Raw genomic sequence first — 12471 nt, forward strand, 5'->3', positions numbered from 1 at the left:
CCCAGGAAGAGCCCTGGGCAATGTGGGAGGGAGTGTTCCCTAACCTGATACTCTTCCATCAAGGATACATCTTCCTTGCTCCATCCTTTCCCCCTGCTCTCTGGCACCTGGTATTCCTGAAGGCCCGTCTTGCTCGTAAAGTCCGAGGCAAAGGAAGCATTCAGTACCTCAGCCTTTTCCATGTGTGTGTAGGCAGGTCCCCTGTCTCACTGAGCCATGGGCCCGTGTTTTCCCTTGTCTTTCTTTTGTCACCTCTGTGCTTCATGAAGCCCTTGTTACCATTGACATCCCCGGCCAGATTCAATTCTGTTTGGGCTTCAGCTTTTCTAACCTCATCCCTGCATGCTTGGACAGTGTTTAGTTATTTCTCCCAGGTCATGCATCTGTAATTTCACCTTCTGTATGATTCCTTTAGTGTCTGATTCAAGAGAGAGCTGAGGGGTCAGCAGGAGATGGCAGAAGAATGTGGGGCAACTGCTGGGTAAATGGAGGGTCTAAGACCAACTCCTGGAAGGCTCCATCTTGTATAAAATTCTGTAGACATATACATATAGGCCACTAACATGGCCTCGCACAACAACACTTATTTGCCTTTACTCTCTTGGATGTGAGTTTGTTTGCTTTGAACCCTCCTTTGGTGTTTTAGGGATGGTTGTCACAGTAATTCTTCTCTGGGCCAGAAATTGAACTAGTACCTCCTTTTATTTCCTGTATTATCCTGAGACTCCTCTTGCTGTTATTGTGTGAGACACACCTCAGTCAGGGTGAGCCATCAGCACACAGACATTAACAGCTGAACAAGTGGAGCTTCTAGTCCAGGAGGACCTTGAGGAAATAAAAAATAAAAATAAAATAAAAACCTCTTGACATTTCCAAGGAGACGTGGCCAGACCTTCATTGGGAGGAAGAATAACCCCGTGCATCAGGGCCAGCAAGGACTTGCCCAGCTGAGCAGTGACCCTAAGGGAAGGGCCTGGGCACTAGGAGGGACGGCACACGAGCCGGTGGTGCATGCTCCCCAGGAAAAAGGCCAGCTGCCTAGGAGGTTGCATTAGGAAGAATGTGGCAACCCAGAAAACCTGAGTTGGCTTCCCCTTCACCTCAGCACTGGTGTGGCTCCACACACACAGATGTGTCCCTCTGTGCAGCTCCTATTTTGTAGGAGTTGGGAGGAGGTGGAGAGTGCTAAGGGGATGTCTGCAAAGATGGGGTATGGGGCCTCAAGCACATGACCTGTGTGTAGAGGCGGAGGGACAAGGGCATCTTTGGGGCAATGGGAGGGAGGTTGCAGGCAGTAAAGCATTAGCCTGAGAGTGCTTGAAGGGTGGTTTCAGAGGTGATGGGGCTTCTCTTCGTGGTGGAAAACAGCATGAGAAAGACATAATGGAACAAAGTGTACCTTGGGAGGTTGCAAATGGTCATGACGTTAAAGAATTGTCACCCCAAGGGCAATGTTGTGAGGCAACAAGACATGGAGAAGGAGTCTGGAACATCCCGTAGGTTTGTGTTTCAAGGAAGAGCCAGGGAGGATGGAGAGATATTCAGTGTTGGTGTGGCCTCACCTTGAGTACTGTGTGCAGTGCTGGGCCCCACAACTGAAGAAGGAGGTGAAGGTCCTTGAATGCACCCAGAGGAGGGCAACAAAGCTGGTGACAGGGCTGGAAGGAATGTCACATGGGGAAGAGCTGAGGACTCTGGGTTTGTCTAGCTTTGAGAAGAAGATGCTGAGGTGCGACCCCATTGCTCTCTGCAGCTTCCTGAGGAGGGGAAATGGAGTGGGAGGTGCTGCTCTCTTCTCCCTGGGATCCAGTGATAGGATGTGTGGGAATGGTTCAAAGCTGTGGCAGGGGAGGTTCAGCCTGGACATGATGAAGCATTGGTTTTACCAAGACAGTGGACAAACATTGGGACAGGCTTCCTAGAGAGGTGGTCGATGACCCAAGCTGGTCAGTGTTTGAGAGGCATTTGGACAATGCCCTTAATAACAGCCTTAACTTGGCCAGCCCTGCATTGGTCAGGTTGTTGGACTAGATGATCGTTGCAGGTCCCTTCCAACAGACGTAGTCTATTTATTCTTTCCTATTCTATATCAGGAAGAGCAGGGAAATGCTGAGGTGAGAGCAAGGTGGGGAAGAAAGGATGATGTTGAGAGCCTGCAGGGAAAGAGCTGCAGGTGTGGGATGCTGAGCACAGCCTGTGATAGAGACAGCTGAAGGCTCTGGCATAGCTGAGATCCCCCAACAGGGCCAAGGACTTTTCTCCTTGCCTATGGTTGTTGCCTCTGCAGCTAAGGCCTACCAGGACAAACCTCAGCCTTATGGCACCAGGAGCTCATGGCCTCCTTGCCCCACCCAGGACAGACCCATCAGTGCCATACCCTAGTCCGGCCTTGGCACCACACATTGCCACATGACACTGCCCCAGGAAGAGCCCTGGGCAATGTGGGAGGGACAGGATCTCCCTTCCCAGGGGCTGCGGGTCAGGCTTTGGCCCTTTGGCTTCAACACATGAAGGCAGACTGAGCATCAGAACCACCTTTACATTGGGCTTGCTACCTCTCATTCCTGCCTCCACCTTTGTGCTCTAACCAGCCCCTGGGGAGGCTTTGTTGGGGATGGCCCTCAGTGGGACCCAGTAACACTCCTGGGAACTGTAGGTGTTGCTTCTGACCTTGACTTCTTCAGCCGTTGGTTCAGGCTCCTCTCAGTGTCTCAGGCTCATGGTCTCAGCACCAAAGACACCCTGGGGCTCATGAAAATGCAAAAAGCCATGTCTCTTCCAATTATTTTCTTCAGTCTTCAACTCTTGGGTAGCTTACTGGAGACATCTCTGGAGTCTACATGCTGTGGAAGATTTCTCTGAGTATTTAATACAGAAGTATTGTTTATTTTTAAGTGTCTTGTATTACTTTTTCATTTAACAGCAGCAGTGATGGCAGCATTCTCTAATTGATGTTGATGCAGGGGGTCTCCTCCTGCTGTCAGGAGGGGTAGGACCAGCTCCTCCTGGAGGTCAGACACTCCATGGACAACCTGATTCCTCACCTCCCCAGCCCGGCCATTTCTCCCATCGGCCCCCTGGCACTTGCAGCACTTCTCCTGACATCAGACTTCTCCACCCCAGCTGCAGCTGGAGGTTACAGCTCCTCTGCACCAGCTCCCACTGGCTTCCCTCAGAGACCTGGCTGCACACGGGCACAGCAGAATTTCTCTTCATTGCAAACAAACAGAAGGAAAACATGGGAGAGTTTAACAAACAGCAACCACCACTGCTCAGCTGTGTGCTAAGGGGAAGCTGCCTCCACTGAGGTTCACCATCCCCAGGGGAGAACCTCACTAGCAATGTTTCAGACAGATCCATGGGAAATGAGAGATATGAACACAGTGAAGGAGGTGGCTGAAGAGAGAATTAGACTGCTGAGAGACAAGGGCAGGCTTCTGACTCCCTGAAGCTCAGAGCTTCAGTTTCAGTTCATACACTTCCTAGAAATTCCCATGTGGTCATGGTGGAAAAACATCATCACTTTATTCAAAGTTTTCAATCACCTCAGCTGATGAAAAGGTGCTCAGGTGTTTTTTAGAAGTGTCAGGCAGTTCTTCCCCTTTCCAGGCAGAGCTCAGCTGTCTGACCATGGACATCGGTAGAGGCCAGGCAGAGGGGCCCAGGACACCTGCACTGTCACCAGGCATCTCTTTCCCTGTGACATAGAACATCGGTGTCCCTGTAGCTACATCCCACCCTGGGTCTGGAAATATTTTTGTCTTTCAAAATCATAATTAAAAAAATGTTCATGATATCGCCCAAAGAGTGATATATCAAAACAAAGCAAAGTAAATTAAAGATGAAATAAACATCAACAAATGTTGATGAAATAAACATCTACAGCCTTTGGAGGAAGGGACTGGCCACTCACAGTGATTACAAAGAGGCTGTGAGGCTATGCAGGGCGGAAATCGGGAGGTCCAAAGCCCAGCTGGAAATTAATCTGGCTTCAGCAATCAAAGATAACAAGAAATGTTTCTATAAGTATGTCAACAGCAAAAGAAGACCAGGGACAGTCTCCACCCCCTGCTGGATGCTGAAAGAAACTTGGTAGCAAGTGATGGGGGGAAGGCTGAGGTACTAAATGCCTTCTTTGCCTCAGTCTTTAATAACAAGACTAGCTGTATTGAGGAAATCCAGCCCCCTCAGCCAGAGGACAGAGACTGGGAGAACGACCCCCCAGCAATCCAGGAGAGAGTCAGTGACCTGCTACATCACATAGACACACACAAGTCTATGGGACCTGATGGGATACACCCGAGGGTGCTGAAGGAGCTGGCTGGGGTGCTCGCCAAGCCGCTTTCCATCATTTCCCAGCAGTCCTGGCTGACCGGGGAAGTCCCGACAGATTGGAAACTGGCCAATGTGACGCCCATCTATAAGAAGGGTCGGAAGGATGATCCAGGAAATTACAGGCCTGTCAGCTTGAATTCAATACCCGGGAAGCTGATGGAGCAGCTCATCCAGAGTACCATCTTACAACACATGCAGGACAACCAGGGGATCAGGCCCAGTCAGCATGGGTTTATGAAAGGCAGGTCCTGCTTGACAAACCTGATCTCCTTCTACGACAAAGTGACCTACTTATTGGATGAGGGAAAGGCTGTGGATGTAGTTTACCTTGACTTTAGCAAGGCCTTTGACACCGTTTCCCACAACATTCTTCTGGCGAAACTGGCTGCTCGAGGCTTAGATGATCGCACGCTTTGCTGGGTAAAAAACTGGCTGGATGGCCGGGCCCAGAGAGTGGTGGTGAACGGAATAAAATCCGGTTGGAGGCCGGTCACGAGTGGTGTCCCCCAGGGCTCGGTTTTGGGGCCACTCCTGTTCAACATCTTTATTGATGATCTAGACAAGGGGATCGAGTGCACCCTCAGTAAGTTTGCAGACGACACCAAGCTGGGTGGGAGTGTTGATATGCTCGAGGGTAGGGAGGCTCTGCAGAGAGATCTGGCCAGGCTGGAGCGATGGGCCAAGGCCAACTGTATGAAGTTCAATAAGGTCAAATGCTGGGTGCTGCACTTGGGCCACAACAACCCGCAGCAGCGCTACAGGCTTGGGGAGGAGTGGCTGGAGAGCTGCCAGTCAGAGAGGGACCTGGGGGTGTTGATTGACAGCCGGCTGAACAGGAGCCAGCAGTGTGCCCAGGTGGCCAAGAAGGCCAATGGCATCCTGGCCTGTGTCAGAAATACCGTGGCCAGCAGGGACAGGGAAGTGATCTTACCCCTGTACTCGGCACTGGTGAGGCCGCACCTCGATTACTGTGTTCAGTTTTGGGCCCCTCACTACAAAAAGGACATTGAATTACTCGAGCGTGTCCAAAGAAGGGCAACGAAGCTGGTGAAGGGTCTGGAGCACATGTCGTACGAGGAGCGGCTGAGGGAACTGGGGTTGTTTAGTCTGGAGAAGAGGAGGCTGAGGGGAGACCTCATCACCCTCTACAACTACCTGAAAGGAGGTTGCAGAGAACTGGGGATGAGTCTCTTTAACCAAGTAACAAGTGATAGGACAAGAGGGAATGGCCTCAAGTTGCACCAGGGAAGGTTTAGACTAGATGTCAGGAAGTATTTCTTTACAGAACGGGTTATTAGGCAGTGGAATGGATTGCCCAGGGAGGTGGTGGAGTCCCCATCCCTGGAGGTGTTTAAGAGTAGGGTCGATATATCGCTGAGAGATATGGTGTAGATGGGAACTGGCAGTGTTAGGTTAATGGTTGGACTAGATGATCTTCAAGGTCCTTTCCAACCTAGTTGATTCTGTGGTTCTGTGAAATGGAAAAAAAGCTGAAAGCTTTATTAAATATATTCTTTGCTTTTCTTCTTTCCTCATTGCTTTTGTTTTATTTTTATTCACATTTCCTAAACATTTCTAACATACTCAGGCCTGCAGCATAGAAGAAAGATATTTCTATGTCTTGCAGGAATTCCAGCACACTAAAACCCCTCCCCACCCAGCAGCATCCTTGCCACTCCTCACCCCTTGCACAAAGAGAGTCACCACTAAAGTGTCAGGCTCTCTCCCCTGATACGGGGAAGCTGGGTGACCACCTGCAGTGAAACACCCTGGGTTTGCGTGGCCAGATTTGCACTTGTCTCAACACATCTGTGTTAGTGTCTACTCAAAGGGGTCTCTGGATCATCCATGAACACTCCTTTTTTATTCCCTCCAGGGTAAATGAAGAGTGACTCCTTTGTAGGTAAAGAAATGGAGAAGACTGCTCTCCCCCAACATCAGACACCTCTGGGCAGATGTCTATGTCAAATCAAGTTTTCTGGACTTCCCTTCCCAGTCAATAGAGACAAAGGAGTTGTCTCCACTGAGGTGTCTGGAGGTCCTTTTCCTGGTGACCAGGGAATGCTCCAAAAGGGTTCCCATAGGTCCTGGGTCACCTTTCCAAGCACCCTGTGGGTACTTCAGCTACCCCAGGGCATCTCAGAGAGAAACAGCTGATGGATGTGGGCAAAGGAATTACTCAAATGAATTTGCTCCATCACCTTCTCAGGGACTGAGATGTGACTGACCAGCCTGTAGTTCCATGGATGCTCCTTCTTGCCCTGCTTGAAAATGGGTGCAGTGTCTGCCATTTCCCACCCTGTTTGCCCTGACATTTCAAAGGTGACCAGGAGCACCCTTGCAATGACCCCAGCCAGCTCTCCCAGCACCCTTGGGCACATCCCCTCTGCTCCCATGGAGCTGTGTGTGCCCAGGTGGTGCAAGTGATCCCCAGACACACCTTCCTCTGCCATGGGTGCAGCCCTGCCTGCAGAGATGTTGGTCAGAGACTCAAGGACCAGGGAGGTCTGAGGGTAAATTTTAAAAGGAAAAGCATATGGGAAAGCAATGAGTTTCTCAGCCTTTTCCAGGTTTCCAAATCAGATGAACTTTGCTTTTCCTGCCTCCACCCCTGTACCCCAAGGCCATGTGTGTATCTGCCTCCTGGACAAGCTGTTCCCTCTCCCACCCTCTGCAATGCTTTCTGGTGTGTGAATGCTTCTGCCAGAAGATTGCTGTCCGTCCCCACCAGCCTCCACCTAGGCCCTGCTCAACTAACAGTACAACAGACTGAGGTGTTGCTGGGCTTTGATATTGTTGTCCCCAAAAATCCAAGATGGTTCCATTGATCTTGGCTCTCCAAGATCCCCACAAGCAGATGCTGAACCATGTGAAATGTGCTGTGCTGCAGGCCAAGGCTGTCATTCTGCTCTTTGTCTTTTTCCTCTGCCATGGTCACTGCAGCCATGGCTGCCCTCAACATTCACATCCTCCTCCAGTTCTGCCTTGTTCATGAGTATCAGAGTGCAGCCCTAGTCAGTCATCACCTGCCTGTGTCCAAAAAGGGAGGGGTGGGTGAGGGGAAAGGTCCCTGTCTGGGTGCTGGCTCTGAGGACCCCTCTGTTCCAGCCCCCCGACCAGGTGCAGCAGGCAAGAGGGCAGGCCCCGCTCATGGACACCCTGCTCAGCCCTGTCTGCTCTGGAGCAGACCTGACACCAGGCAGCATCTCCCCTCAGAACCACCCCTGGGACTGCAACTTGGAGGGGGCTCACCTGGAAAGAAGTGCCCAGGAGTGAGCCAACACCCAGGCTGTGTGAGGGCTGAGCAGGTGCCTGGAGGCCAAGACTACCAAGGAACCAAGTGATTTAAAATCTGTATGGAATGAATTACAGTGGAGGAGGTTGAAGACCCACCGTCAACTGCAAGAGAAGCTTGTATGAGCAAGAGTGGACAGACACCCACACAGCGGTTGTCTCAAATAAGGGGAGACTAATCCCAGGTGGAGTCCACGTGGCATGGGAATGCACCAGAAGGAGAAACTCCTTGCTGTCCATGAACATCGGGAATGTATTTAACTCAGAGCTGGCATTCGCATTCTCTGACTCCCAAGACCTATGAGTACGAGCTTCAGTGTGCAGACCATGGCCTTTAGGGGTGTTAAAGCTGGATGCAGTGAGGTACAGGGGTAATGTAGAGCTGTCAGAGGCAGTGCCTCCCAGGCTCCCCTTGCAGTCAGTTCCGTGGAATACGTGTTCATCAGATTTATCTTAGCTGGTTGCATAAAATACGGGAGGATCTGTGCCCCATAAACATCTGCAATTACTGGGTAAGAGATCATAGGATAAGATCATTGAGGTTCAGTGTAGACCTTGTAGACCCTCTGCTCAAACCAGAGTCAGTTATATTTACCATCACCCAACACATGCATGACAACCAGATGATCAGGCCCAGTCAGCATGGGTTTAGGAAAGGCAGGTCCTGCTTGACAAACCTGATCTCCTTGTACAACAGGGTGACCTGCTTATTGGATGAGGGAAAGGCTGTGGATGTTGTCTACCTTGACTTAATAAGGCCTTTGACACCGTTTGCCACAGCATTCTCCTGGTGAAACTGGCTGCTTGTGGCTTGGATGGGCACATGATACGGTGGGTCAAAAAACTGGCTGGATGGCCGGGCCCAAAGAGTTGTGGTGAAAGGAGTTACGGAGTTACAGAATCAAAGAATCATTTAGGTTGGAAAAGCCTTGAGTCCAGTGTTGGGCTTCCCAGTACAAGAGAGACAGGGACATACACAAGGATGATGAAGGGACTGGAGCACCTCACATGTGGGGAAAGGCTGAGAGAGCTGGGACTGTTTAGGCCAGAGAAGAGAAGGCTCAGGGGGGACTTTCTTATAGTCTAGAAACCCCTGAAGGGAGGGTGAGCAGAGGTGGAGCCAGGCTCTTTTCAGTGGTGCTCAGTGACAGGACCAGAGGCAGTGGGCACACGAGGGAACACAGGGGATTCTCTGGGAACATCAGGAAATGCTTTTTCACTGTGGCCAGGCACTGGCACAGGTTACCCAGGGAAGTTCTGGGCTCTGCATCCTGGTTGAGCAGGGTGTTTGGGTCAGATGATCTCAAGTGGTCCCATTCCAACCTCAACCAGTCTGTGATTCTGTGATTCTTTACACCCTCCCTTCAAATATTTGTACACAATGATGAGATCCCCCTTGAGTCTTGTTGTCTTCAGGCTGAACAGTCCCAGCTCTCTCAGGGAACTAGAGAGGTGCTCAAATCACTTAATAATCTTCACTGGCCCTAAGATGGACTTCCTGCAGGAAGTCCATGTCTTTCCCATACTGGGGAGTCCTGCACTGGCCCCAGTACTCCAGAAGTGGTCTCACCAGTGCTGAGTGGAGGGGCAGGATAACTGCCCCCACCCCCAGCAACACTCTTCCTAATGCAGCACAGGAGGCTGGTGGCCACCCTTGCCACAAGCATGCACTGCTGGCACGTGTTCGGCTTGTTGTTCACTTGGACCACAAGGTCCTTCTTCACAAAGCTGCTTCCCAGTCACTCAGAAACCAGCATGTTCTGGTTCATGAGTTTATTTCTCCCCAGGGGAAGGACTTTGCATTTCTCTTTGTTGACCTCTGTGAGGTTCCTCTCATCCCTGTTCACCAGCCTGTCCAGGTCCCTCTCAGTGACAGTGACACTACCTGGTGCATTCACCACTCCTCCCTAATGTTGTGTCATCCTCAAGCTTCTGGAGGTTGCACTCCAACCCATCATCTAGGTCACAGAATGAACAAGTTTAACACTCTTCATTGCTTCCTGGGGCACACCACTAGCAACTGGCCTCTGAATGGACTTTGTGCCCATGACCACAGCCCTCTGGGTTCAGCCACTGAGCCAGTTCTAAATGCACGTCCTTTCCACTTATCTAGCCCAAACTTTGTCAGGAGGAGGCTATGGCAGAAGGACTGACTGGATCCCCTGGATTCTCCTTCTCACCTTTCTTGGACATGGGTCTGACACTTCTTTCTTCCACACCTCTGGAGTCTCTCCTGATCCCCAAGATCTTTAAATAACCACTAATGGCACTGCAATGAAATCAGCTAGTTTCCTCAGCCCTCATGGGTGAATCCTGTCAGGCCCTTATTGAAGGGAAGTTGATACAAGAAATTGCTAATGTACAGGGACCTGTAAAGTAGGACACTTAGTTTTAACGTTAACCATCACTTGTGTCTTAGTAGCTTTTATTTTTCCCATACTTTACAGCAATGTATGTAATTTCATTTATAGTTTTTCCTAACTACCCTCTGTAGTCATTACCCACTTGTAAGATGTTTTGAAACCTTTAACTCCTTGCCTAGTAAAGATAAGACAGACCTTGGACAGTCTGAAAAACTCCCTGAGTACATCCCTGATAGCAGGAACCTAAAGAAATCAAGTGTCTAAGAAGACGTCAGTGTCAAGAGAAGCGACTGGAAGCTGGTCTGAACTGACCTCCTTGGAACAAACAGGAGCTGAAGGACGGATGAGGTCACTCTATGACCAGATACGGACACAAGAAACCTAAGGTTCATTAACGGACAGTGTGAGGAAGACTCTGTGGATCCCTAAGGAGGGGAGGAGACCCTCACTCTATGTTTACTACGCATGCTAAGACTATGTAGATGAATTCTAAGAACCCATTAACATCAGACTGCCTTTTCTAAGAAATCTGATGCATATGTGTGCTTTTTGTGTATATTAGTCAGTGTTTTGTTAGTAAGTGCGGCACTTGTGGTGGAGCGATCCCCAGTGCTGCCCAGCGCTGCGAATAAAGAATCCCTGCTGAACAGTTATACTGAGTTCTGACTGTGGAGTGAAGCTCTTTGTTTCCACACTGTAGGACAGCTTGTGGGGGAGACAGCCATGTCCTCTAAGAAGCAATGTCTCTGTGCATAATTTTTATTAATTCTTCAATTCTTGCAAGTAGAGACATTTCCAGAGTGTAGCCTAAAAAAGAATGATTTACATATTAAAGAATGATAAAATATTTCGGTTGCTATTTTCTTCAGTGTTCACCTTCCAGATCAAGAAATACCTGCATTCTCCAATTGATACTGACCCTGTGTGTGCCCTGACGGAGTCTGAAAAATCATGTAGGAAAAGCAAGGTCAGTGAGGTCACACACTCTATGGCCAACCTTTGTCACTATGTCCCCACCACTGAGGTCTCTCTTCTCAGCCCCCTGGGCTTCTTCAGATCCAGTCTTTCTGTCTGTAACTGAAGGTTGCAGCTCATTTGCACCAATTCCCACCTGCTCTATTTGGAGAACTGGCTGCACACACACTCACAGGAAGTTGTTTCTCAATTGCCAACAAAGAATAGCAAAAGAAACTTAGTTCAACAGCAAAAAAAAAAAAAAAAAAAAAAAAAAAGTCTTTTGCACCTGCCCTTTCCACAGTGGGTGACTGTATGGGGTGTATGTGACAAGGGGTTGGTAGCTGGAGGGCTGCAAGGGTGGCTCTGTGGGACGAGGCCAGGGGTTGCCCTGTGCCAGACAGATCTGTTTCCAGCTCCACAATGGTCTCAAGGCAGGACACAGATCAGCCCATCAGCAAAACTGGTTGTGCCTCTGTGAAGATACATTCAAGAAAGGGCAGAAAGCACCAGATCAGTAGAGGTGGAGGGACAAACACATTGAGAAACCACGGAGGGAACATCAAGTTTGGAGAAAGAGGAGGAGGTGCTCCATGGTGGAGCAGATCTTCCCTGCAGCCCATGGAGGATTAGTGCCAGAGCAGAGAAAAACTGTGGGAAAGAAGGAGAAGCAGAGAAATACTGTTATGTACTGGTTGTGACCCCCAATCCCAAATACCCCTGCACTGATCGGGATGGGGGAGAGGAGCCTGGAGTGAAGGAATGAAGCTCAGTGAAATAGGAAATGTGTTTTAATGTTTTTCCTTTTTCCCTTATGACCTGAATTCATAACTATATATCTGTTCTACTTAAAAATAAATTGAGTTAATTTCCCCCAGTCAAGTCTTGCCTGCAATGGGAACTGGGAAGTGATCTCCCTCTCCTTGTCCCCACACAGCAGCTTTCTCATTCCCATTCTTCCTATTTTCTCCCCCATCCCACTGGGGTAGGAGAGGCAGTGAGCCAGCAGCTGGGTGGCAGTTTGGTGATTAGCCACGGTTAACCCACCACAGCAATGAGATGCCTCAGCTGGTGGATGAGGGGAGAGCAGGGAAGGTGTTTCACCTCCGTAGCAACAATTCTTTTCACGCTGCATCCCGTCACACCCTGATAGGCGTGAGTGAGGTGGACTGGAAACAGGGTGAATGGCCGGATCCAGAAGGCCATGGCCAAGAGCACAAAGTCCCCTTGGGAGCAGGGCACCAGTGGTGACCCCCAGGGGCCAATGCTGAGTCCAGTCCTGTTTAACAGATGGGTTTGCAGATGGGAATGGGAAGGGATGGGATGCAGATGGGAAGCTCAAGGGAGCTCGTGACTTCAGGGTGTGAGTGTCTGTGAGTGAATATGGACAGAGTCTGGGGCAGGGGATGCTTTGGGGGTTCTTGGGGTCTCTGCTTGGCAAGTGTGTTTTCCTTTGGTCTAAGGCCATCTCCACTGTGGAAAGTGGCCATCAGAGGAGGTAAGGTGGACTTAATATTACAGCAGA

The 12471-nt window shown here is 50.0% G+C and overlaps 1 protein-coding gene across 1 annotated transcript in view; it reads left to right on the top strand.

Annotated features, from left to right (window-relative positions):
• Window positions 1–1420: 1420 nt before the first annotated feature.
• Window positions 1421–12471, top strand: part of LOC141936078 (olfactory receptor 14A16-like) — a 41710-nt gene continuing 30659 nt past the window's right edge. Inside the window, exon 1 of the mRNA XM_074852803.1 lies at window positions 1421–1496. Coding sequence (XP_074708904.1) covers window positions 1421–1496 — 76 coding nt within the window. The remainder of the gene's footprint in view (window positions 1497–12471) is intronic.

This window comes from Strix uralensis, chromosome 31 (assembly GCF_047716275.1).
Source record: "Strix uralensis isolate ZFMK-TIS-50842 chromosome 31, bStrUra1, whole genome shotgun sequence".
Classification (NCBI taxonomy): Eukaryota; Metazoa; Chordata; class Aves; order Strigiformes; family Strigidae; genus Strix; species Strix uralensis.